Source organism: Anopheles cruzii, chromosome 3 (assembly GCF_943734635.1).
Source record: "Anopheles cruzii chromosome 3, idAnoCruzAS_RS32_06, whole genome shotgun sequence".
Taxonomy (NCBI): domain Eukaryota; kingdom Metazoa; phylum Arthropoda; class Insecta; order Diptera; family Culicidae; genus Anopheles; species Anopheles cruzii.
In genome coordinates, this window is record NC_069145.1 from 60,865,388 (window position 1) to 60,890,125 (window position 24,738).

The following is a 24,738-nucleotide window of genomic DNA, read 5'->3' on the forward strand; positions in this document are numbered from 1 at the left end:
AACAATCCAATACAGCAAGACTTTGCCTCGCTGCGTGCACGGTAACGACATTGTAGTTCGGGTTTGTCGACCGACTGCTGGAAGGTTGCCTTTATGGTGAGAGCCTTTTTTTATCTTCGTTTTCCGCTTCTCAAGGATCAAGGATCCCGTTCGTTGGCGTTCGCCAGCCAACGCATACGCCGGTGCCCGTATTGGCCAACGGAAGTATACTTTTGACATCGTTTGACAGCAGGAAATCGAAATATGGAAATGGCGAGTACGTAAAAATCATAATGCATGGCCGCGGGCGGCAGTTGGGGCCCGGTTCCGTTCCGTTCAACAACGCACGCCACCTTCCATAGACCGGCGCACCGTTCCGAGTAGGTTCGCTGCCTCGGTGTCTATTTGATTTGGCGAAGCTGAGCCTTTTGTGGTTGGTGCCGGGTGAAGGTCCTTTTTCGGGGGAGCACTTTTTGTGGAGAAAGGATTTTTCAATCTACTTGCAAACTTGCTCCAATCCCTGCTCCAGCAAACGCGCCACTGCATAAATCTTCGCTCGCTCGGCGCCATCCGATGAGTGCGGGGGGGAGGTCTGTGTACACATTCACGAGCATAAATACACCGCACCGCTAGGTGGAAACATGACCCTGCCCCAAGAGAGACGGTAACGCCACAGTATTCGGGCGGAAAAACGACGCCTTTACCTTTGCTTTGTATTCCGTAAAAGGAGAGCAAATAAGCGGAAAATGAATAAATGTAAATACACTGGACACGGGCGAAGGATCCGTTCTCGGAGGAATTAATTCTCGGAAAGTGTTCTCTCGGCCTCGGAGAGAGAATGCAGTGTGGCGATGGTTACCTTGAATATTAATAAGTCATTTGCTGCAAACTGCTCCTGCTAAAACTACGCAAAAGCCCACTCCACCGTGGTGCGGTTAAAATGCAATAAATATTCTGAAACTGGGTGAAGTGCGACATAGTCGATTCATAAAACATGAAAAAGTTCGATCAATTTGTTGCATAGTTTTCGAAATTTGATGGCCTGTGTGTGTGTTGAAGCACAACACATCTGGGTCATTTTATGCTTTCCGTCGCACTTGGAATTCTCGCTGGTTGTACCGCAAGAAACAATTGGTTCTAAATTTCGAAGGCAGATTGAAGCTAACTACAACACATGTTACAAGATTGTGCATTTGTGCCCTTGTGTCCATCATTACGGCTTGATGGTTCATAAGGTCCGATCGATCTCTGGAACACATCCATCAGATTGTTGAGAACGTAATTGAGGCAGCATGAAATTCCTTTCTGCTCCCAGGCAGGATAATAATTGGGTTCCGTGAGAAATAAACCGAAAAGTCCTCAATGTCCACAGGAATATTCGAGGGTAATGGGGCAAAAGTACAAGGAAATCTTCACGAACAGCAGAAGTCTATACAATTTGATAGTGTTTTGTGTCTGACTGCCATGATGCGTCTTTAAAGCAGTATTTTGGATTAAATTGTTCAAATTTTCTATCTCCTTTAGAAGTAGAACTAACGTTGTTGAACTAACATTTACTACTGTAGCCAAAACATATCGAGAAACGGTTGTCTTCGATTATCGTGGTCGCTGCGACGCATTATGAATCCCCTCTAACTGGTGAAACTCTCGACAAAAAATACTATTTATGCGTTGTGCGTCGCTTACGTAATGGTGTGCGTCAAAAAAAGACCGGATTTGTGGAGAGACAATTCTTGGTTGTCGCTTCACAAGGAAGTTTTTGCATCACTCTTTCGTGATATCGTTCCCAATCACCGTATTCTCAGTATTTAGCACCCTGTCACTTGCTAAACTCCGTTACTAATGCCGTTAAGTTGACACATTTTACAATCAATAGTTGAGGTAAGAACCGAAAAGAAGAATGTTCAGGCTATTCGTGAAAAGAAGTTTTCGGACTGTTTCGAAAATTGGAAAAAGTTAAGACAAAGTGGATCGAGTTGGGATTACTTTAAAAGTGATAACATGGATTTAGAAGAATAAAGAAGTTTTGGAGATTCCCCAAAATTCCCGATATTTTTTGTCCAACGTTTGACTTCCTTGGAAGTTGCATGGCTTTGTTTATGTCTCTAATCTCATCGTTAATATCACACACAAAATTGTTAATTATTTTAACAAATTGAATCGTTGTTGAGCGAAGCTTTTTTCCTATTTTTTCTTCTTTTCCAAACCAAATCAAACTTAATTTTCACCCATCCACAGAGCCCACCTTGCTCGCCCGGCCGTTGTGTCAATCGTTTCCGGTCAATTGCCCTAATCCTCTCTCCACCTGGAGGCACAACTTACGCTGCAAAGTGCAGTTCGCCCACAATCACTGCTCCAAAATCACATCAAACAATTGAATGTGAAATTCACTTTGCTTACGATGGTTCACTTTTACCACTGTTGCCATTGAGAGCTTACTTACTCCGCCGTCGTGATCGTCCCGGGAGGCGGTGGGCTTTCAGTTCCGGCGTTCCGACGTCCCAACACAGCCCAGTTCCGTCTCCTTGGGCCCAGTTTTGATCTCCGTTGACATTGGTTCAGAGACATAAACAACGCCCATCCCAACACCCAACACCGCCACTAACGACACCACAACGACTACTGCCTGCCTGTTGCAGCTTCTTCTCCGCCGGCACACTCCGGTGACACTTGACAATGGCACCGCTTTCCCACCGCTCTCCCTTCGTGATCCTTGGAGTGAGGGAGTTAGTAGACCGCTGGCGCTGGAGAGTCTCGCACAATACAACAATGCAGTAAAGTACAAACTTTTGCATGGGTTTTTGTGTTGTCACCACCCTCCGGAGCGCTCCGGCTTATAGCGTCTCCGGTTCGCTCCGCTCCGCTTTATCTTGTTCGCTTGTGCTCTGTTTTTGCCCATCTTCTGTTCGCTGTTCTAAATTTTGCTCTCCATTTTGCCCTTTCGATCGAGCACGGGGAAAGCTGGAAGGGAAAAAGTTTATGTTTATTGAAAAAAAAAAGTCGAAGGAGAGAGTAAACGCGTCATGTGGTATGCGGCAGGGTCGGGCCGGGCGCTCGGCTTTGGGAGGGAAAAAGTATTTCATGCGTGCTTAATTTAGAAAAATATGCTTCGTATGCAACGCATCCCAGGTAGCACCGCCCGTGCTGTTTGTCGCAGGCCGGCGACCGGATGTTTTCGAGCATGTTCCCGGTGTTCTGGCAGCGCACGTGGACACCTACCGTGCGGGGAGAATGGAACACGGTTTGGGACGGGCGTTGGGAGTGCAAGTTTGATCGAAAACAGCAAACCGCGGACAGACATAAATCCCGAAACCCGCAAGGCAAAGCCCGGAAATGGCACGGTTGCATTTATCGTTACACAAATGGATCTTCGGCTCGGCTGTTGTGCGGTTTGCCGTCGAAAATTGTCCGGCGTGGGCTGCGAAAGTGTCACCGTGCCAGAATGTAGTAACTGTGGCGTAATGTGCAAGTGTTGAGTGCGAGAAAGGATTCAAGGTGATCTTTAAAAATAGTGTAAAATTGAAGGCAATGTAATTTGATAAGTACAGAGCCTTACGCACCGTTGACGTCAATTTCCGTTCACAGATGGAGAGTTGGAAAAGAGTTTTTTTCGGGGATTTCAAGATAAAGTTTTTGTACCAATATAGTTTTACGTGGTTCATGTGGAACTTTAGTTAGCGTTTAATCATCCGAATTGCTCTGAAATGCCAATTATGTGTTTGGAAAACCCAATATGTGAGATGAAAGCTAAAAGTCATCAGCGTTCATCGTTTATATTAATCTTTCCTAACCGTTAAAGTTCACATATTGAAGATATTTTATATTTTAAATATTTTATTTTATTTCAATCACGGTTTCAGTTCTATTGCCTCGATCTGGGTTTGGAAATTTTTCTATATTTCGTTCTAAACATTGGAAGACACTGGATGGTTCTAAACCGATCAACTGTGTGTTTTGTATCAAATTTAAATTTTAATACTTTTAAGTATAAGCTTTCGTGAGCCGTTTTTTGTTCCTTGATTTTTTGCCGCCAAACCTAGCAATTGTCTAATTTAAAATCATTTTCGAATCGGCGGAACAGAATGGGATAATCTCGGCCGGACCGTGTGCTGTTCACGAAAATCGGCCATTTACGAGCGAATTTTCAATCAAGTCTTTAATCCGATCCCCGGTCGGGCACCGGGTCGCTTTGGCGGTTCGTAAAGTTTTCGAGCCGGTTTCGCCGGCTCTACGGTTGGATTGAATGCTCGTTAAAACAATCTCGAACTCATTGACTTCATTAGACTCACACGAGAACGTGTGGGGTACCGTGTGTCTGGTTCGGGCGGGCGTGAGGGGATTCTCCTTCGCCCAGAAGGTTCGAGAAGATTTTTTCTTCGTCCCCCCCGGGGTTCGGGACCACATTGTCACCAACGGCGCGGCGCTCTGCTACCGTGGTCTGCTGGGGGTTGTGCAGTCTTTAATTTTATTTACTTCGACTGCCGACATTTGTGGAATATTAAAAGAAAATACGTACGTCGTCTCGGGTCGTCCCTTTATCTCCGGGATCCGGGGTCCATTTTTGGTTTCGCAGTCCGGACCGGACGCGGACTCGACTTTGGAGCAGACCGAATAAATGGACTCCGAAAGCGAAGTTCTTCGGCGAAACTGTCCGCTTCGTTATCCCGGTTCGCCGCTGCCGGCGATGCATCGTAACCGCAGGGACCTCACCTTGGGGAATGTATGTTTGTGTGGGTGTGTGTGTATGTTGGGGGTGTCCTTGGGCAGAGCCGCGACCAACCGATGGCACTAAAAGGATGACCGTTCTTCCGGCATCCACCAACCGTTCTGCACGGCAGAATCGAAATTAGGTTGAATCACCATCCCAGTATCAACCTTAATTGAATTACAATTGTATCCTTTCTCTCCGGGCGGCATTATCCTTGCCGATTACGTGCCACGGATTGTCCTGATCACTACCGATGGCCTCTGGCCGGTCGGGCCAGAGCTCCGAGGTGGTTTAGTTTACAAGCTACATTATCGGGGCTCGATTGAAAACGAGTATTTTCAGGAAAGCTTACGAGACCTTACTGGAAGAAAAAAGAAACTGTCCGCCGGTGAAAAAACGGTAGAATGGAACCACATGGATTGGATTTGATAGATTAGTATTCGGTCGTCGTTTCGGCAGTGTTCGATTAAAAACATTAAAGACTACGTTTCACTAGTAAAACTTTTGTAATATGAAGGGTGTGCTCGTTTCTGAATGAGAATTGCATGCTGAAATATGCTCGGATCCCCTTTCAATTTCTACTTCTATTATCATCTTTATCAATCAAGTTTTAAAAATTCCTTGAGTACTTTAGTCCATGAGGGATGTACTTTTACAGTTTTATTTTACTCATTGCTTGGTTTTATTATACTCAACAATGACGTTTTACTAACTATCCTTTTTTATACTATTCCCGCTCATCTTGTGCAATTACTAGCATTAATTAATAAAATGATACATTTTTATCTTTTTGCTCATCAAACTGCCGTTCCGTTATGAGACGCTGCAACGTAGGGTCCTGATATTATGTTTTGAATAAAACTAAATTACACCGACCAAAGGCACTTTCGGTAACGAATGGCTTTAGGCGATGAGTCTACCGCAGGGAAGAACAACTTTTACCTAGCATCCCGTGTCCCATGACCATAGGCGAAGTCCTCCTCCTTCACATGGGCCCCCCCTAGGCCAACTAGAGCAGTCCGTGCAGCGATTGAATGAGAGGGCAAGAAAAAAGCTGTATTTAACGTGACCGGAATAGCGAAAAAATCTAGCCCATGATTCGCTATGAACCGAAATGTGATGGCAACTGTGTGTGTGTGTGCATTAACCTAAAACTCACGACTCACGGCCGGCGAGGCGAGGAGGGTGGAAAATAATTTTCCAGAAAACTGTTGACTTTCTCTTTGACTTTGATGTATGGGAAGCGTTAGGTTGACAACCCCGTGTCATGCACTGAGGGGAAAAAGTGAACTTTTGGGCAAGGTGCTCCAGTGCCTGGAGGCTGCCCAGGTTGGTGTACTAGGCTCTCCTGTCCGTCCGTGGGGACTTGACCGGCGACGGCCGACAAGCGTGATCGAATAAGGCTGGATAATGAAGGATAATTTGACTCCCGGGACGACGGCCGACTGCCGACGCAGTCACTGGGCACTGGGAGTTACACAGTGCTCACGACGTGTTCACGGCGATGTCTTCCAACGTACCGCCATCGTTCGTCGCTAATGAACGGTCGGCGGGTGCGATTGTTGGCGGCGTAATCCCGAGTTCCCGAGGTGCTTGTTGAGGGCTTCATTGTAAAAAGTTCTGGCAATCGGTTGGGGGCGCTCGTCTGCGGCACAGTTTATTTTATCGACAGGACTTCCAACTGTTTACGAGCTCCACGCGAACTGTCGATTATAATGAGCGTAGGACAGGTGCGATCCATCGGCAACTCGGTGGCCACCGGAAACTCAAATGTTCTGACACGACACGTCGGCGTTATGACAGCATCCGCAAATGTTGAACACTCCAGCACGTTTCGGTGAGCTGGAGGTTACCGAACTGTCCAACGTGTACGAGTTATGTCGTAATATAATCAGACTCCTTCCTTAATGTTGTGCTGATAGTTTTCGTTTCCACTGCCATTTCAGCTGTCCTGGAGGATCCGGAGTTCACCGATGTTATAGAAAACATTACTGTGCCGGCGGGGCGCAACGTTAAGCTCGCCTGTTCAGTCAAAAACCTCGGCTCGTATAAGGTAGGCAACTTAGTTCATTCTTCATTCATCACTTAAAAGTTTGCTCAATGGTGGTTAAAGATATTTCATTAAGTTTATATTGTTTTGCAAACTTAGATCGCTGTTTTCTTCGTATTAAATATTTTGCATCAATCGTTCTTCATAAGGATACTTTTTGTTTGTCACTTTTCCGTTGTCCACAGTCCACAACTCGTTCCTTTTCATGGTTTCGTTTGATTAACTTTTACCACTTTCAAACGCTTTTATAGTATCTATTATTTATACCTTATAATTGTATTTCGTGTTGGTTAGTGTTTTCTTGTTCTCGCTGGAAAAATAGATTTGTACATCGTTTCGTTTTAATCTTCTCTTCTTGGATCACCATGTTTGTCTTTAACCAATCTATTTTACACAAAAATACTAATTCGCTGTTTTAGTTTTCATCTCAATAAAAAGAGTGAACGAATTTGAGCAAAATAAGGGTAAAATTTGTTTACACTTTTCATATCACAACTAGTGATCTTATAACCTCTTAACTGATTTTTTGAGTAAACTTTCTTTTTGAGGTTTTATATCCGTTATTTATTTTCTATCAATGCCATATATATTTTACGAGAACTCTTTTGTTTCCTTCGCTTCACCTGTTTCCACCATTCGGGAGTTTCTTTATATTCTATACTTCTGCTTGCTGTCCAAGAGAAGGTTCTTCTCGGCTCGGTTTGCGAACTGTGGCATCCTGATTGTCGATGGCAATCCCGATTGTCCCGATTTCACCCCTCCGTGCGAGGGAAGAGCTGGCCCTGCGCTCACCGGCCCCGAAAGCCGAAAGTCACTACCACTATCAACACGGTCGAGACGATTTATAGGTTTGTTTACGAAATTTTCGCAGCACATTTTTCGGCTAGACTGATGTAATGGATTTTTCTTACTCCTTATAAAGCGCGTGTGCTGACGTGAGTTTTGAGAACGAAAGGCCGCCGCTCGCCGTGTGCGCCGAACGAGGACGGCAGACGTCGCTCGGCTTCAAACCGCACCAGTTCGCGACTTCGGGGTTTAACTTCTTTTGGCCAGTTTGGTTTTACTTTTGCTGAATGGGGAGAAAACATTCGAAATTCGGTTCGTTTCCGCATTCGGTTCGTGCCGTGGTGGTTGGCCCCGGAGCCGGAGTGGGAAGATCGGCGGCAGATAAAGAAGTTCTGCAAGGTTGACGGCAAGCCTGGGGTCGGGGGGCCCCGATTACGGGGCCAACAGTCGGCGCTCGCACTGTTTCACAGATTTGTTCGTTACCGGTGAATGGTTCGGGAGCCTTGGCCGGAGCGTAGGACATAAATTATGTATGGGTCGGAATCGAAACCGACCCTGGCTTCCCGGCGATGCTGGTCAAGTGTGCATGTCTGCACTCAGTGCAACTCGGGTGTCAGGACGGATTTCCTCCGCCACCTTCGAACAAATTTCGACGGAGTAGCATTTAATTTTGCTCCTTATCCTTCGACCTTTTTGCTAAATTGGCTCAGCTTTATGGTGATGCCATGGATAGCGGCACTTTAAGCGATAGTTTTGCAGCAAACTTTCGATCCGAATCGATGTCCTTATTAGGATGCCGTTAGAAGCATGCATTAGGGTGTGTTGAACAATTTCGAACAATTCACAGCTTCGGTCAACTTCTCGTTTATGGTGACTGTTATCGATTTCTTAAAAGCAAGCCACAGGCGAATTCTTGAGAATTAGTTCGGATGTAAATAAAGGAGTACAAATGTGTTTGTTCCTATAATGAAGAAATATTAATTCAAAATATGCACGAAATCTTTCTAAAAGGCTGTAAATAGTTTAAGGGCTCCGTTCGCAAAATCCATGCAATGAATGACTGTGACGTTTTACATCTTCCATTCAGCGTTTAAAAGCATCACGTGCGATCCGAACGCCGGTACCCGCCATTTGCAAAGATGGCTATTAATCACAAAAATACAGAGACTGTCACGCAGGAAAAAAGTGTCAAACTAATTATATTTAATGACTCTGAACTACGACGAGCTCATTATGCCACACGGTTCGTGAACGTGACGTAACATGATAAAGATTTGATGTAGTGATTTGGCAATTACCTAGCGAATTCTCCATATTTTTAAGATGTAAAAGTAGGCATTTTCACATATCAAACGCTTTAGTACAGCTTTACTCTGCTTTATCGGTTAAAAAAAATCAAATTGTGAATGAAAAATTGATCCCATTTTTTACTGCAGTGTTAAAAGTAACCAGTCTCCGTGGTTTTGAGCAGCATATAGAGTAGCCTCGGCCACCCAAAAGGTGTTTGGTCGGCACCACGACCAGTTGCGCCTTCAGCGTAGTAGCATTGAAGAAGGTTACCTCCCAAAGTGAAAGCGATTCATCAAAGATGTGCCCACGTGGCGTCGCGGCCATGCAGTTTTGCGAACCCGAAAAGAACCTGCGATGGTTGATTGTGAGGTTCCTCCAAAGTCACGTTGCCAGAAAGGATGATTAAATTGGTGCAAAAGACGCGGCGCGTACCTCCGGAACTGGGTCGCCTTGGTCGAGAGATTGCAGCAGGACTCGCCCGTGATAAGGCATGTCTGGGGCCATGGCCCAAAACCCACGGCACCCGGCGGATTACGAATCATTCCGCAACACCTTTTTGTGAGGCATCAGAGCTTCGTGATGGCGGCTGTAACGATTTACTCTAATGAATTTGGAAATTGTTGCAAAAATTAGTTAATTTGAATTAGTTTCCGAAATCCATTCTAATAAATATCGCAACGTTAAACGTTAGCACAAATGACATAACCCGATGCTTGTTTTTAAGCAGAAATTAATTTCTTCTTACAAACCTTTTTGTGGCCAGAACTTGGGCACCCGCATTACCCATTGTGCGGGGAAGTTTTATTTACGTATCGCCTCATTTTGAAGACCCCTGCCGTGAGCCGAGCCCTGGCGTGGCGTGGTGCAGTGTGAGAACATTTCGATTACAGCGTGCCGGAGCCGGCGACTTGCTGGTTTCTCTCGCCATTTCACAAAAAGGACGTCCTAAACGGGCCCCGGTCCCCTGGCGTCGGGTCGGATGGTTTCGGAACGACCCTAAACGGTGACGGTGGTGGTGACGGTGTCAACAATAAAGGTCGACAAAAGCGATAATGGGAAGAAAATGACGTTGCCAGTTTTGTTGACTCAGTTTGAAATTAGTTTAATTTTAAAGCTCCCCATAATAATTATGGCAACCGGTTTTTGGGGCTGCAAGTCAAGTGGTGGTGGCGTGCCGATGGGGATTTTTTGGCGCTTGACACGCTGCTACCGGATAAACCGATTCGAATTTCTCGACCTTTGGCACGGGTTTTAGGATTGAACATTTTATGTTGCACAACAAATCGAGTCGAGAGACGAAAAAAAGGACGTAATTTATGCAGGATCATGATTTCTTGCGATGGAATCACTCTAGTTATAGGGCTCGATAAAAGTGCAACCGGATCGGAGTGGATCGGCTCAACAGGATCCGACGGATTTTCGATCATGCCCGCTCATCGGTTCTTATACACGCCATTTGAAACCCCCTATCCCTGAACTGTGCCACCGAAAATGGAGAAACATTTTCGCATAAACGGCGAAAGCGTCGCGTCGTGTTGAATATTGCAGCTTATTCAGCCTACGGAACCCAATTACCACGGTGGCGCGCAGCACAGGACCGAATAGTTTGGCGTCCACCCAACGGTAATGTTTGTTTTATTTAAATTACACCGCTCAGACTCGGCTTACAAATACGTTCCACGGCGCAGGACCCCGGCTCTGCTTTTATGACCTCCAGTCGGAGCCAAGAGCAGCAGCAGCATATGCTTAGCCTTTTACGAGTAGAATTTTTGGACTTGAAAGCAGACCGGAAACAGGCCCTAGTTTGGCCTATTCAATTAAAAGGACATTTCTGTGCGCTGTCTCCTAAGTGCAGCACACGAACGCAGGACGGTCCCTCCGCCGGCAGACGTATCCATTGCAGTGGTAATTTTTATCGCTGATCATGTCGAGACACACGAGGCGGCCCGGCGCGTCCCTTTGACTTGGTGCGGCCCAATGCGAAAGAGGTGACAATTTGTGGAAGGCCGGCCGGTATGGGTGAATTTTTACGGCCGTGATTTAAACGGCCGAAACGGCCGTGCTTTCTCTGCGGAACGGTTGCGGTTGGAAAATTTATGTTTGCAGCTATCATTGTTTATGATAAACATTGACCGAACGACCGACCGACCGGCCGAGGCGAAGGTTATGTTTACATTCGATTAGCCCGCTACTTCAAAATCGTCCTTTGCGAGCTGATTGCCGGTGGGGTGGTGACTGAAAAAAGGACCTCTTTTAATGGCAGGACACCGGGATGACGGCGGGTTGATGACGGTCTCCGTCAAGCTGTGGAAACCCAAGGCTCTGCAAACGATAGAGCACGCGCCTATCGCTCCTGCGGGCTGACGCGGTGATTGATTGATTGATCCGATTCCAGTGAAAATGCCAGTATCGTGATGAAGATGAGCACCCCAACGGCATAGAAAAACTCGATTCCGATTTATTACTTAGTATCTGTATTCTCTTCGGAACAGGTTGCCTGGATGCACTTCGAGCAGTCGGCCATCCTGACGGTCCACAATCATGTCATCACGCGGAACCCGCGGATCAGCGTGACGCACGATAAGCACGACAAGCATAAAACGTGGTTCTTACACATCACGAACGTGCAGGAAGAGGACAAAGGACGCTACATGTGTCAAATTAACACCGTGACCGCCAAAACGCAGTTCGGGTACCTGCACGTAGTCGGTAAGTATTTCATCGAAATTAATTATTTTTTGCGATACGGAAAACCTACCTTTGATAGGTTATAATTTGGTGGTTTTACGGGTTGTTTGTGACAAAATTGGCACATTTATAACATCGACACTTCGGTAATACTTCATCTGGAAAATGTTACATCCAGTCGTTGCACTATTGGCAATTGGCTTAATCGTATCAGGCGCTAATTTGATTTTTCGCCACAGTCGCTCAGACGTCCTTATTATCACTTTTAGTGCTTTTCATCGATCGGACGGTAGACGGAAAAGAGCCCATTTCCATCTTCCACTCCACGTGCGATAGAGTGGAATAATTTGCATACACAGTTTAAGGACACTTGTTGCATCTGCCCATCGATCATGGGGAGATAGCGCAGTGCAGTAGCACCGGAAACTGCTAGAGCTTAATTGGGTGCCGGCAGAGCGTATCCTCGTTTCGTCATACGTCATATTTGCCATCCGACATCACGGTTGCTCACTTCTGTTGCCCTCCGTAAAGATTTCGTACGCCCAACGGAAGGGGCTGGTCGCACACCGACGAACTGCAGTAAGTTGGTTACGATAGTGACGATTTAACAGTCGACAACGGTCATAATTCAATATGGCTGTGTCTTTCCGCGGAGTGGAAAGGCGGCAGTGGCGCCGGCCAAACACAGTGTATCATATTCATCACTTACTGTCGATTTATCAGACCGTTAATTCAATTATGGCTCGTCGACATACACTTGGAACGGACCATAGTGCCGTGACGTTAAATGACCGCGTTAGTATGCGAACATTTCCGAACGACTCACTCAGCAAAGGCTTAATCAGTGATGACATTTGCTGTTAAGCGGATGTCGCACCGACTCAACACTGGAAGGTTGTGCTATCTGTAGCAAATCAGAAATCTCGTTTTGGGAACGATTGAACGTGTTGAGCCGTATAATTTCCGAAAGCATCAACCTTTTAAAGTAAGTTCACATTCAGACTCTATTCACCTATACGATGTTGTATACAGTTTACTACTAAAATCAATTGAAAATTGATGCAAAATTGAGTTCTTCCGAAAGTGTTTGTGCTGAGCATTGATGTCCCAAAAAAGTAGGACATCAGTTGGTCAAAAGATTCCAATTTCCATACACTTCTGGTATAGGAAAACTTATCGATTTCATACAACCAACGCCTATCGATCGAGCATCACCGCTTATTTGCACCATTCAAAGTCGGTGATTTCTTTTCCCGATTTGAAATCTATAAACCACGAGGGAAAGGACCGACAGGCAGAAGAAAAAAAAACTTTTCTTTAGAATCACTTCAACTAAGAAACATGAAGCAAAAAAAACCGTCCAAAGGCACTGCCATCGAAAGGCCACACAACACAAAACCAGCAGCAGGCTCAGGCCCAGGCCCAGAAAACTCGCCTAGGAAAGCGAAGAACCGTCACGAAAGTTTTCTTTCGACTTTGGTGAAGTGAAAAATTGAGAAATTTTTCGCAAATTAAATGTCACATCCACAAAAATCACACTCACCATTTGAATAATCATAATGCACACTGCGCCCGGAAATGGTTGGAGCGCCCCAGAGTGAATTGGTCGTCGCAACAGGGAACGGTGCTCCCAGGAGCGGCGCGGGTGTTTCTCCCGTGCTAGGAAGGTCTTCCGATTGCCCCCCTCGCAGGCTTACACGCAGCGGTATTCCATCATCGGAGCGGTCGAAATCCAAATTTCCGATTATCAATACTTTCTTCTGCCGTGCCATGTGCCGAGGTTGCCGCGAATTCGAACGGACATACGATTCGGTGGTTTTCGGTGTGGGCTGGCACAGGCACGGCAGGACGGCACACGGATTCTTGATAATTTGCATTATTTATGAGTTCGATAATGCCGGCGACATGCTTCGTATGATCTTCGCTCACTCCAAAACGGACATAGCTTCGGTGAAAGATTTACTAAGTTGACTTGGGGAATGGTGCAAAACTTTCGATTCGACAGCTTCTCAGCTCACGGTTCTCTGCGCAGATTGGTTCGTCGATGGAGCTCAGCGCCCAGCCACACCATTTTTGGGGTGATAAAACTTGGCAGGGAAAGGTTTTTTGGCAAATAATTGAACGATTTAGCAGATTGTCTCGTCACAACACATTTGCGTACCGGAAGTGATGGCTACGGAAGATGGACAGTTTGATCCCAGTTTATCAAAACTGTTCCACAGGCGATTGCAAGATGCATCATGCCTGAGGGCTCGAAAAATAACCGCAGTGGGCCTATTCAAGATGAGACGTTGACAAATAAGGCAACTTTAATAAGGCAGACTTTTATGTACCAGGAACGCCTGGTATTTTATGAAACATGGATAAATAGCCATACAAAACTTATTACCTTAATGTATTTTTGAAGTACCATTTGTTGTATTCTTTCATGTAGACTTTTGCAAATATGTTGTCCATCCTATTTTTCTATTAGCGAGGTAAAATAGGTAAAATATATAATTAATCTTCTGTGGTATAATTGATGATGATATCCGAGTAATTGTCATGCCGATTGCATAACTTGGGGCGTTGAAATACCTTAAAATATCGAAAAATAACTAACTTACTATTCCTGAACACCTGTATTTAAGATAAAATGTTGAATTTGATCAAACCGTAGATTCGTAGATTCGTAGATTCGTAGATCCCTCCTAAAACCATCAATGTCCGCCTGCCCCATTCCCCATACCTGCCTGTGCGGTGCCTTCTCCAGACACTCACTCTTCTCATTTTCCATTCGGTTTCAATTTTGCTCTCCCGATTGATTAGTGCCACCCAATATTGATGACTCCGTGTCGTCGAGTGACGTGATCGTCCGGGAAGGTGCCAACGTGACGTTGCGCTGCAAAGCGACCGGAAGTCCTCCACCGTCGATAAAGTGGAAGCGCGACGATAACACGAAAATTGCCATCACTCGGAATAACAGTGGTAAGTAGTGCCCACACTCCATCCGCAGCGGGACATACGTCGGGACCTTTTTCATTTTTCGCGGCCACTTGAGTGTCAGTTTAGTAGAAATGGTGTACGCTGCTGCTGCTGCTGCTAATTGATTAACTTCATCTCTCATCTCCAGTAGTCCTCGAATGGGAAGGCGATGCCCTGACACTGTCGCGAGTGTCGCGCTACGATATGGGCGCCTACTTGTGCATAGCAACGAACGGAGTACCGCCGAGTGTCTCGAAGCGCATTAAAGTCAGTGTTGATTGTGAGTATAGTGTGTACCGGAGAAGGCCGACGTATTCCATCAACTGTCCAGCCAACGGCCGGCACTCTAAACGTTGTCATGGCACGTGGGCCAATCGACATCGTTTGCATAGATTGATGCACATGCGGTTGTCGTGATTGTTTTTTCCAACTAAATCGGGTGCCCTTTTTGTATCTCAACTCCTTGTGTGCGTAGTTCCACCGATGCTCTGGACCCCGCATCAGCTGGTCGGCGTCCCGGTCGGCTTCAATACGACCATCGAATGTAACATAGAAGCCCATCCTACCTCACTCAACTACTGGACGCGGGAGAACGATCAGATGATACACGATTCGCAAAAGTATAAGTAAGTGCCAACCCCGTAGCTGTCTGGATTTATTTGCTACAGAAATCAACCGAATGAAACGAAAACATGGCTCGAAGTTCGTAGAACTAAGCGTGTTCTGCGAGATGAAATGACACACTAATTGCCTGCATCTAGGCGCAATATTAGAATCGGGTTTAAAAATGTCTGCTCATCAATTTAGTTTAGTAACTTCAGCTTAACAGTTAGTTGCTCATCAATTTAGATATTCCATAAATAAACAATGAGAGAATTTATTTTACGTTATAATAACGTTCGGTTCGCGCTGTCCATCATTTTACAGAACCGAAACAATTCCCGGGAACCCTTCGTATAAAGCCGTCATGCGATTGCATATAGCCGACGTGCAGCACAGCGACTACGGTGTCTACAAGTGCATCGCTAAGAATCCTCGCGGCGAAACCGACGGCAGCATCCGGCTGTACTGTAAGTGTCAACGCTACATGTATTTATTCTTACAACATAATCTCCAGAAAAACAACCGTTACCATAAATGGGTGAATGGGTGCCTCGAATGGTCAAAGTTGAAGCGAAAGATTAAAAACCGTGAACGAAGCAAAGCATTATTTTCCGCCATACTAATCGGTGGCCGTGTGCCTACTTCCGTTTACCACCTGTTGCATGCTTGCCGAAGGTGGTGCTTGGTGTACAAGTCAAGTGCCGGGGCGAAGCAACCGATAGCTTTGCTGGATTTGGCTACCGAGAGCGTTGGTGGGAAGCGCTGATACGACACACTTGCAGGGACATTATCCGCCTCTACCACAAGCATGTGTTACAAGCTGTTCCGCCCAGTGCACCGTCCCGTACAGCGACAGCTACAGCAGCAGACGTCGTATGACGGACACGGATTTTCACCCACCGCGTGTGCGATGAAGACTTCAAAGGATCAGGGAGTGTCGTTCGTGGAATCTCAATTCTTGTTGTCAGAACGACTTTGTGGCGCCCCCTTCGAGGAGACGCCCAGCGATGTGCAGTGTATTTGTGCAACGCTTCGCCCACTGTTTGGGTTTGATTTCATTTGCACGTCCTACCGCAGTCTGTCTGCTGCTGGTTGGAGCTCCGGTACGTGTCCGTCGTCGTCGTCGTCGTCGTCGTCGCAGAAGTAGGAACTTATGGTTTTAGTTTCATACAATTTAGTTTTCACAGAAGGGAATGTGAAAAGTGTTTTAGTTCTGATCATTTCTTTCCGCATCACAATTGCCGCAGGGTGCAAATGCGCCAACGAGTTGACACTTTTTCCAAACAGATTTGCTTTGAGCAATCGACACAAAACGTTTTCTTATTTATCTAATTTTTGAATCACTGAAAGAAAACAAACAATGCCTCAGTGCTTGAGGTTGATGTGTTTCTATAAATGAATATTGTATGCCTTGTCAAATAAATTGGATTTTGGAATTGTAGCGATTCGTAGTTAGCTAATAGCAACCACTCGATAGTTTCTCATTCGATATCACGTACTTCTTGTAAAATAAATCTTTATTGATTTCAAATTAGTTCAATTTTATTTTTATGGTACCTCACTAACCCTCATCGACGTATAGCCAAAACCAAAACCATCGTTCGTATGCACGCCTGTGTATGGCCAAAGAATTTATGATGTCAATCCGGCAGTGAAATAAATGCTATCTATTTTGTACCATCTTCCAAGCGAACGATGGAACATAAACGTTGACATTGCTCATCTTTACGGACGCGTGAAACATCTCTCTTCACTACCCAGGATTGCTTTCCGTACGGTCGATAATATTTCGTCCCCTTGTGTGGTCAACACATTGACATTCGAGTGCTGTTCAGTGGGTACTTTATTGAGAGGTAAACGTGTGCTGTCTAAACATCAACAAATTAAGTGATTCATGGTACCAATAGATCGTCGAGAGGTAACATTACGTTGCCTTGGTATTGGAGCAACAAGGCATCAATCAGAATGGTACTAAAGTCTCTAAGAAAATGAAGATTTCATAAGGCACCATTGCTGGCAAGTTGATAGAATTCTTAGCATGTTCTGGGCAAGTCTTCTGGGCTTTATCCAAATTTTTCGACATCTTACTAAATATCAAAGAGAGAAGGTGGATTCTTTTGTTTAAAACTTTAATCCCAACCCCATTCGCAGCATCCAGTCCACCTACCACGATACCACCTTCGACAACGGAGAGCATAACGACGACTGTGACCGCTACTCGCGTATACGAAACACCGTTTGGTTTGTCAACGATGACGGTGAACCTGTTTGACAAAGGTAAGACATTCGATTCTAACAAATTCTACTGTTAGATTAATTCTACACTTTTTTACTGCACGTTTCCAAGGCACTCAATATCAGTCCGACGTGAACAAGTTAAACCGCTCGGAGCAGAAGTCGAGGGGCGCGAAGCCCGACCGGGACCGGTCGGTGGACGAAACGGCCGATGCCAGTGGTGGTAAGTGTCCGAGATGCTTCGAAAATTCCTTTTTACACTACATTTTTGTTTTCGCTCGTTGTTACGCTATTCCCAGGATCACCAACAGCCACTGTTCGGTGGATACCACTAGTTTGCACACTAGTTGCCGCGGTGCTGATCCCGCTGCTCCAGTGACGGTGACTCCAACCATTCAGTTCCGTTAGGGGATGCGTCATGCATTAAAAAAATCCATTTTGTTACACAATTGTTTACGGATAAGTTGTGTCGAGTTTGTGAATAGCACAATGGTCTCATAATTAAGTAGCTATATCACCCGCCGTGCTGTGGGGTGCAATTTGCGTATCTGTTCAAACATGTTTTCCTTCACCATCGCAAACGTGTACATGAAGTTAAGTTTGATTGAATTTTATATTTGAGCATCCGAGCGGGAAATATGTGTTAGTTTTATAGGCAAAACTCGGGCGTGTGTGTGTGTCAGTGTGCAGGACGATTTTGGGAACTTGTTCTCAACCACAGAGCGGCGGCGGCGGTGGCGGACAGCAACAACAACCTCACGGAATAGACCAGCGGCATATTAGTAAGCTAAGGTAAACGAACAAAATCAAACACTTTTAGTATTAATACTCCTCTAACCAAATACACACACACACACACGGAGCGCTGGCTGGAATCGTTGGATAGTATGTATATTAACTTGCCTTATTCAAGAGAAGGACACGGAGTAATGTGTAGTGGCGCTATTGGCTAAAACACAAGCGAACCGCGAAATGTGTGCACAAAACAATCGCACAATCGTTGTTGTTAAACGAACGGTCTGGTTTTGGTTGAATAAAAGTCGACAAACCGAAGCGAGTCGAGCGAGATCGTTGCTTAGCTAAACGACAGTGTTTTATTTTATTCGGTCTTGATTTGATTCTAGCTCTTTTACGTGCAGTGTTTATGTAGGATGTGGCATCCCCGTTCAAAGCTGCCCTTGGCCTTCTGCAATTGGCAGTGCGTTTTTGTCTAATGCCTCAGCAGCAACGCAATGAAGTAAGTTTTTGCCAAAAATCGCCGAAAGGAAATTGGGTTTTTATCAGCAAATCTCTTGCTCCCTCTCTCTTTCTCTCTCGCGCTCTCTATCTCGCACGCACTGTCGTTAAGGGTTCCCTCGGGATCTGCTATTGCATCCCGAGAGTGACATCGATCGAATTTATGGTGTAGCTCAGCACGTAACAGTCAGTCCTTGTGATGGTTTATGATTTGAAGGCAAACAGGATTGAACTTGGCCCCCTAAAAGGTGATCGTTTCAACTGTTTTCATTACTTTTTGTCAGTTCAGAAGGTTTTACAAAGTACATTCAGTATCTTCAGGCTAATTTTTGTAATAGTCCTAAAGTTATCCCTAGCATTGTTGCGAATGCTTGTGAGTCACGACACACATTTCATAACTCTGACGAAAACCACTGAACCAATGCAGGTACTGAACAGGATAACGAATTTGGTTACAGCCCAACACACATCAGATACGAACAGTGGTTTTTGGCTGGCCGCAACTCAATCAACCCCCTATCATAAGCTATTCGTTGCAATACTTGAGCTATACAGTAAAGGGAAAGAAGAAAAGCAGTTAGAAAGTAAGCAAAGGGCAAAGAAAAGGGCATGCCGTTAAGCCATAATACTAAAACTAAATCCAATTGTATCGTTGTTTACTATTCAGAAGAGCGCTACACACATACAGCTGATGGAAAAAAGGTATAAAAGGAAGCGGAAAAAGGAAAAAGTGTATTAATGTAACAAGTTCGGCGAGGATCCTTCCCTGAAACGGAAACGGTGAAATAATATACGCAAGCACTAAAAGCAAGGAAGCAGGATGTACAAACTAGTTGCTACAAACAAACTAAGCGAATGACCTGTAAAACAACGAATCACAAACCAAACCAGATGGAAGGCAACCGGAAGGAGAGCGTAAAGTGTACAGGGGCAAAGTAGTTCGCGTAAGAAATGGCACCGTTTCTTGCTTGATAATTACGGTAGCGTGCGCAATGCAATGCGGGGTAAGGCGCAACTAATTAATCACAGTTATCAGTAGCAGCCGAATGGCGAGACGAGCGCGACAAGGAAAGTGGAACCCGCAAGCGCAAGCGGTCACTTGGCGGGCAATATTGTTTGCAGAGCAGCAAATTTCATATAGCTAGAATAAAACCGAGAGCAGCCCAGCAAGCAAAGTAATTGTTAAAACAAAACAAAATAACACAAATCAACTGTGCATTCAAACCGTGTATAGAAAAAAATAAAAGCGCAAACCCAAATCGAAACCATCAGACACTAACTACCTAACAGAACTGAAATATATTTTGCTTTACAAAAGCGGCATTCGGGTCTTGCTTGTTTTATTGGAATTTAATGAACCACCGGCGGGTCCTGTGATTAAACCTTGTGCCGTCCGTCAGCGGTGCCGTCGTGTTACTAATTCACTTTCATTGCCATCATTCATTCATCGTCGGTTAAAAATGCTGACTTTCATTCGTTCCATTCGCTCGGAAAGCAAAGTCAATATCTGCCTGCGCGTCTGCGGAGCCCGTAATGACCGCAGTTCTGTACTATCTTTGCACCTAGCCGATCCTTGTTTAATAACAAAAAAAAGCAGTCCTTACCACCACCACCACCACCACCACCACCATCCTGCAGCGTCCTGCTGTTTGCAGCCCGATGCAGGCCGACATAATTTCATTCCCGCACAACATAAAGAAACTTCTTTGGCACCACTTCATTACACGATTTCAGAAGTCCCGGCGCACCCGGCTGCGGCCTCGTCGAGGATGTCACGATGTTGCAAAGCTGAGGCACCCGCCACACCCCGGTTCGGGGCTACCTTGACTCGGTGTTGCAATTCATTGAAAAATAGCATAAGTATTCCGGCAGTCGGTGAGTGAATGTGAATTAAACGTGACTAAAGGAGGGCCCCGCACACAGAGAGAGAGAGCACGCGCCGTCGGGTGAAAGGCTCCAACCGACTCGCTTTTCAGACATTCCGCAAAAGGAAGAAGGAAAAAAACGGGATACGAAAAGCTCTTGAAACCACCAGCATCAGGACTCGAGAGCTGCGATGGCTCGGTGACGTGTCCGGGTTTTTCCTAATTAATTTTCATCATAATGCATCGACGTAGTTCCGTCTGAATAGACGGAGCTCGGCTGCTGCCTCTTCTGCCGACCTTTCAGGATGTGTAGAAAACTATACACACACACACACACAAACTACCACCAAAGTCATTTCAATGTGTCTGTTTGCCGCGTATTTTTTGCACTGCATTACGTGAACGCAGAAGTTCATCGGCTGCGTGGCTATTATTTTTGCGCCATCTACCGAACGAATGCCGCGCCATTGCACATAATCATAAATGGGAGCACCATTTAAGGATTTCCCATTTGAAATTTCCCAACAGAATATTGGAGGAACGCTCCGTCCGCTCTGTTTATGTTGAAAACCCCCTTATTCTATGCGTAAATCGTTTCAATTGCGGTTTAAAGTTGAGTGGGATGAATTAATGAATTGATGTAGCTTCTGTGCCACATCGAAGACGAAAAAAAGGGAGAATGCTGCTCAACCAAACATCGGTGCCACCGGTTCGCCACCGATCCATAATCCGATCCATGCCGCACAATGTAGCAATAATGCGCGAAGTATTCGATTATAGTATCTAGTTGCACCCGCCGGCCGTCGCAATGGCACACCTGAACCCGACCCGCGCGGCGGTGATACGAATTCATTTTAAAAACTCGAATGGGGCCGGGGCACGGCAAGTATGAGTAAGGAATTTGAAACTTCAATTTAAATCAATGTCGCAGATTATCGATTACAGCGCGGCGCGCATAATTCGCGCCCTGTCGTGGAACGGTATCGTAAATCTGACGGTACCGCGGCCATCGCTTTATGGCCTCCGGGGTTGTTCACTTTTTTGTTGTGATCCTTCCCGCCCGCCAGCCAGCCGCCCACAGCGCGCGCCCCCGTTGTGAATGATAGAGCATAATGGGTTGAGAAATAGATCATCCGCCTCTTCCGGCGGCTCCGCAGCGGCAGATGGTGTCAGCCGAAAATATGCCGAAAAACGGAAAACAAAGCGCACGGCGCGAAATCCGATACGGTCCGCGGTTCGCGTTTTCAATCCGTGTCGACGCGACGTGCCACAATCCGTCCGGGTGAAATCCGGATCCACGGGAAAATCCACGGGTCCGCCGAAATCCTTGTTCGGCTGTTCCACAAAGCTACGCGGGTGCTAATGATTTTCCTCTAAAATTCATACGCTTCCTGACGCGACCCATCGGCAGTCCGAGCGCATCGGGTGCAAAGCTCCCGATGCATAAAATATGAACCGCTCCGAAAAGGGATTCGAGGATGCCCATTCGAGTTGTCCAGCCGTTGTCGACGACCACGATTGTTGTGGGTGAAGAATTGCCGTGCCACGAATTGGTTACATTGGGTTTGGTTCGGAGGGTGCCAAAGGGTTGTAACATCGTCATCGATGTGGCCGGCAAGAGAGACGGCAAATTGCTTTAATGGACGGTTTGAGTAAGCCACCCTTTAACGCCAATCGATTCCAGCGGATCGGATGAATTGGTACGTAATCGACTGAGTGTAATTGAGGATGGGCAGTAAAATTCCTGCGAGAATATATCAACTAATCCGCGACATTCGCGTAACAAGCACTGTCAAAAGTGACAACAAAAGACAAATTAATTGAAGATAAAGTTTTTAACTCGCTTTAAAATAGCTTCAAATAACAATAGATAATTACCATCATATCTCGTGATTTGGAATAGATATTTCGCGCATTGCTAGGGTTTCGTTACACCGAAGGACATTTGATTATTGATTTGTATGCAGCGAACGAAACATCCTTTTTTCGCTGGATTCGACGGGCTCATCCGCGATTCCGCGACGTGAAACGAAACCTGTGCAAATAGTGAAAACGGTTCATTTGACGTGCAGAGCTGGAACAATAGAGACCCCTGCAAACGGAGAAAAAATGGCCAGGACACCCTTTCAGCAGGTCGGATCGTAAGGTCATGCTACTGAGGAGTAGTGTATCGTTAGACAAACAGTGCGCGACACAGACAGTGGCAGACAGACTGACAGACGGACGGTAAACTAAGTTAATTGACGATGGGTTTCCGGGAAGTGCCACGGCGGTACAGCGGGAATTCCTGCATCCGATGACTTACCGCTACCGCATGTGGCGAGATGTGGTCCCAATCAGCCACCAGACAGATTCATGCCTGCTTTCGTTTTTGTATGCACTCATTCTGGTCCGAAGAAACGGGCACGTCCCGAATTCGGAGACGGCGAATTTATTGGCTCATTTCGAACGCACGCCTTGGGCACCTGCGATCGATCAGAGTGATCAAATTTATGCCAAGGATGCCTTCTTCTTCTAAACACACGTATCGGGCGGGGGTAGTCGAACGTGCCGAATGCTTCCGATGGGCGATGATTGCAAGCCGTTAGTTGGTTTGGAGCGGCAAAATACTGTCTTTTAAAATAAATTATTGAAACATAATCTACCGAAGGGCATCGCTCAAGTGTTTCGCGTTGCGAGTTTAGAAAGTGGATAATATGGAATAGAATGGAAATGGAAAAATAAGGTTGACTTGTAGGTAAGTTTGTTGAACTTGTATATAATTATCTTTATTGATTTTGTGGTTTGCAAAATTAGTTAGAGTGAAATTACATACACCCGGACTATCTGCCAAAGCTAGTGGAGGGCGTAGCGGACGTCATCGAAGATCGTGGACGAGCTGACAGGGCTGTTCATTGTAGTGTTTCTCCTTAAGACTCTCAGCCTGTATTTATTGCCAAATATTTTCTCTTAAAACCACAAAAGCCGTCGTTAGAATTCAATTTATTTCCGCTGGAATTGGAAAGAAATTGGCCACCGAAAGAAATGGAGGAGGAAAGCAAGGTAAGGCTCGTAGCAACGCACGAAAGAAAATCAGTTTCCGTCGGAAGCTTCAGGGAAAACATTTGGGAAAACGCTCGTTACGCCATTCTTCTCGACCTATTTGATCGTCCGGTGTCCTCTCGACCGTCCTTTGAGCGTCCTCTCGAAAATTGCACAGCGTAGTTTCGTGACACGAGACAGTTCGACCCTCCCGCACCTCCGGGAAGGAGAGCTCCCATACAAACGTAACATAAAATGCTGTGTAATTCGTGTTCTTTTTTTCAAACAAATTGAACCAAATTTTGTAGATGAGAGTTTTCGGGAAGGCGAAACCCCTTTCAAAATATTATTTCTATACTTCAAAATATGTTTGAAACCCCTCCTCTCTTTACAAAGGGGGTCTCGCATACAAAATCTAGGTTAATTTCAGCAAAACTTTGATAGTTTTCAAGCTTTTTGACCCAAATTCAGCTGGCGCGAGTTTTGGCATGTAGTCAATGGGATGCGGGAAGAGAAGCCAATCAGATACGTCATCGGGAAGCCCGATCGTCCGAAACAGAAGAGCAACAGAAAGCGGGAAGGGAAGCCGTCCGAAATGGAGGAGTAATGGGAGGCGGGAAGGGAAGCCGTTCGGATATGTCGGCCGGGAGGGAGGCCCGATCGTCTGGAACGGAGGAGCAACGGGAAGTGTGAAGGGAAGCCGATCAGAAACGTCACCAGGAAGTCCGATCCTCTGAAACGCCGGATCATCGAAAAATAAGAACGAAATGAGACGTGGCAACGCACACCGTAAACACTAACTTAATTAAATAAAAATACTTTCTTTTTCCCAATAAATCAATTTTATTCACCGATCTCATCTAGTCACCCTGGCAGATCAGCTCTCAGAGAACGTCGCTTATCGCACGCAGCATCAGCAAATTATAACTTATCTCAACGTGGAAGTAAATAGGACAGCCAGATCTCTTTCTAATCGCCGGAAATTGGGCTACCTTCGCGGTACTGCATGAAACCCTATTACAAATGTCGCTAAAACCGGGCCTCTTTCGAGAAAAATGTCGGAAAATATCCGAAAAATCAAATAATTAAATAAAACACTTGCTTATTTCAATTTAATCAATTCAATCAATGTTATTCGTCGATCTTATCTGGTCACCCTAGCTGACTCAGTCACGCTTGAAATTGATAAAAATGATAGGGCATTTAGCGGTGTAAAGGTTCCTTGCAGCAGGTAAAGACCGCTCGGCGGTTGTAGCCGGATTAAGTAAGTAAGTAAGATAGGGCATGGTTTGCTTGCTATTGATTTTGATTGG

The 24,738-nt window shown here is 45.6% G+C and overlaps 1 protein-coding gene across 1 annotated transcript in view; it reads left to right on the forward strand.

Moving 5' to 3' along the window:
* Positions 1–17,725, forward strand: part of LOC128275429 (lachesin-like) — a 49,825-nt gene extending 32,100 nt beyond the window's left edge. The window contains exons 2-10 of the mRNA XM_053013921.1: positions 6,634–6,740; positions 11,306–11,522; positions 14,310–14,468; positions 14,614–14,745; positions 14,941–15,091; positions 15,393–15,535; positions 17,220–17,345; positions 17,416–17,526; positions 17,603–17,725. Coding sequence (XP_052869881.1) covers positions 6,634–6,740; positions 11,306–11,522; positions 14,310–14,468; positions 14,614–14,745; positions 14,941–15,091; positions 15,393–15,535; positions 17,220–17,345; positions 17,416–17,526; positions 17,603–17,682 — 1,226 coding nt within the window. The 3' untranslated portion in view covers positions 17,683–17,725. The remainder of the gene's footprint in view (positions 1–6,633; positions 6,741–11,305; positions 11,523–14,309; positions 14,469–14,613; positions 14,746–14,940; positions 15,092–15,392; positions 15,536–17,219; positions 17,346–17,415; positions 17,527–17,602) is intronic.
* Positions 17,726–24,738: the final 7,013 nt, after the last annotated feature.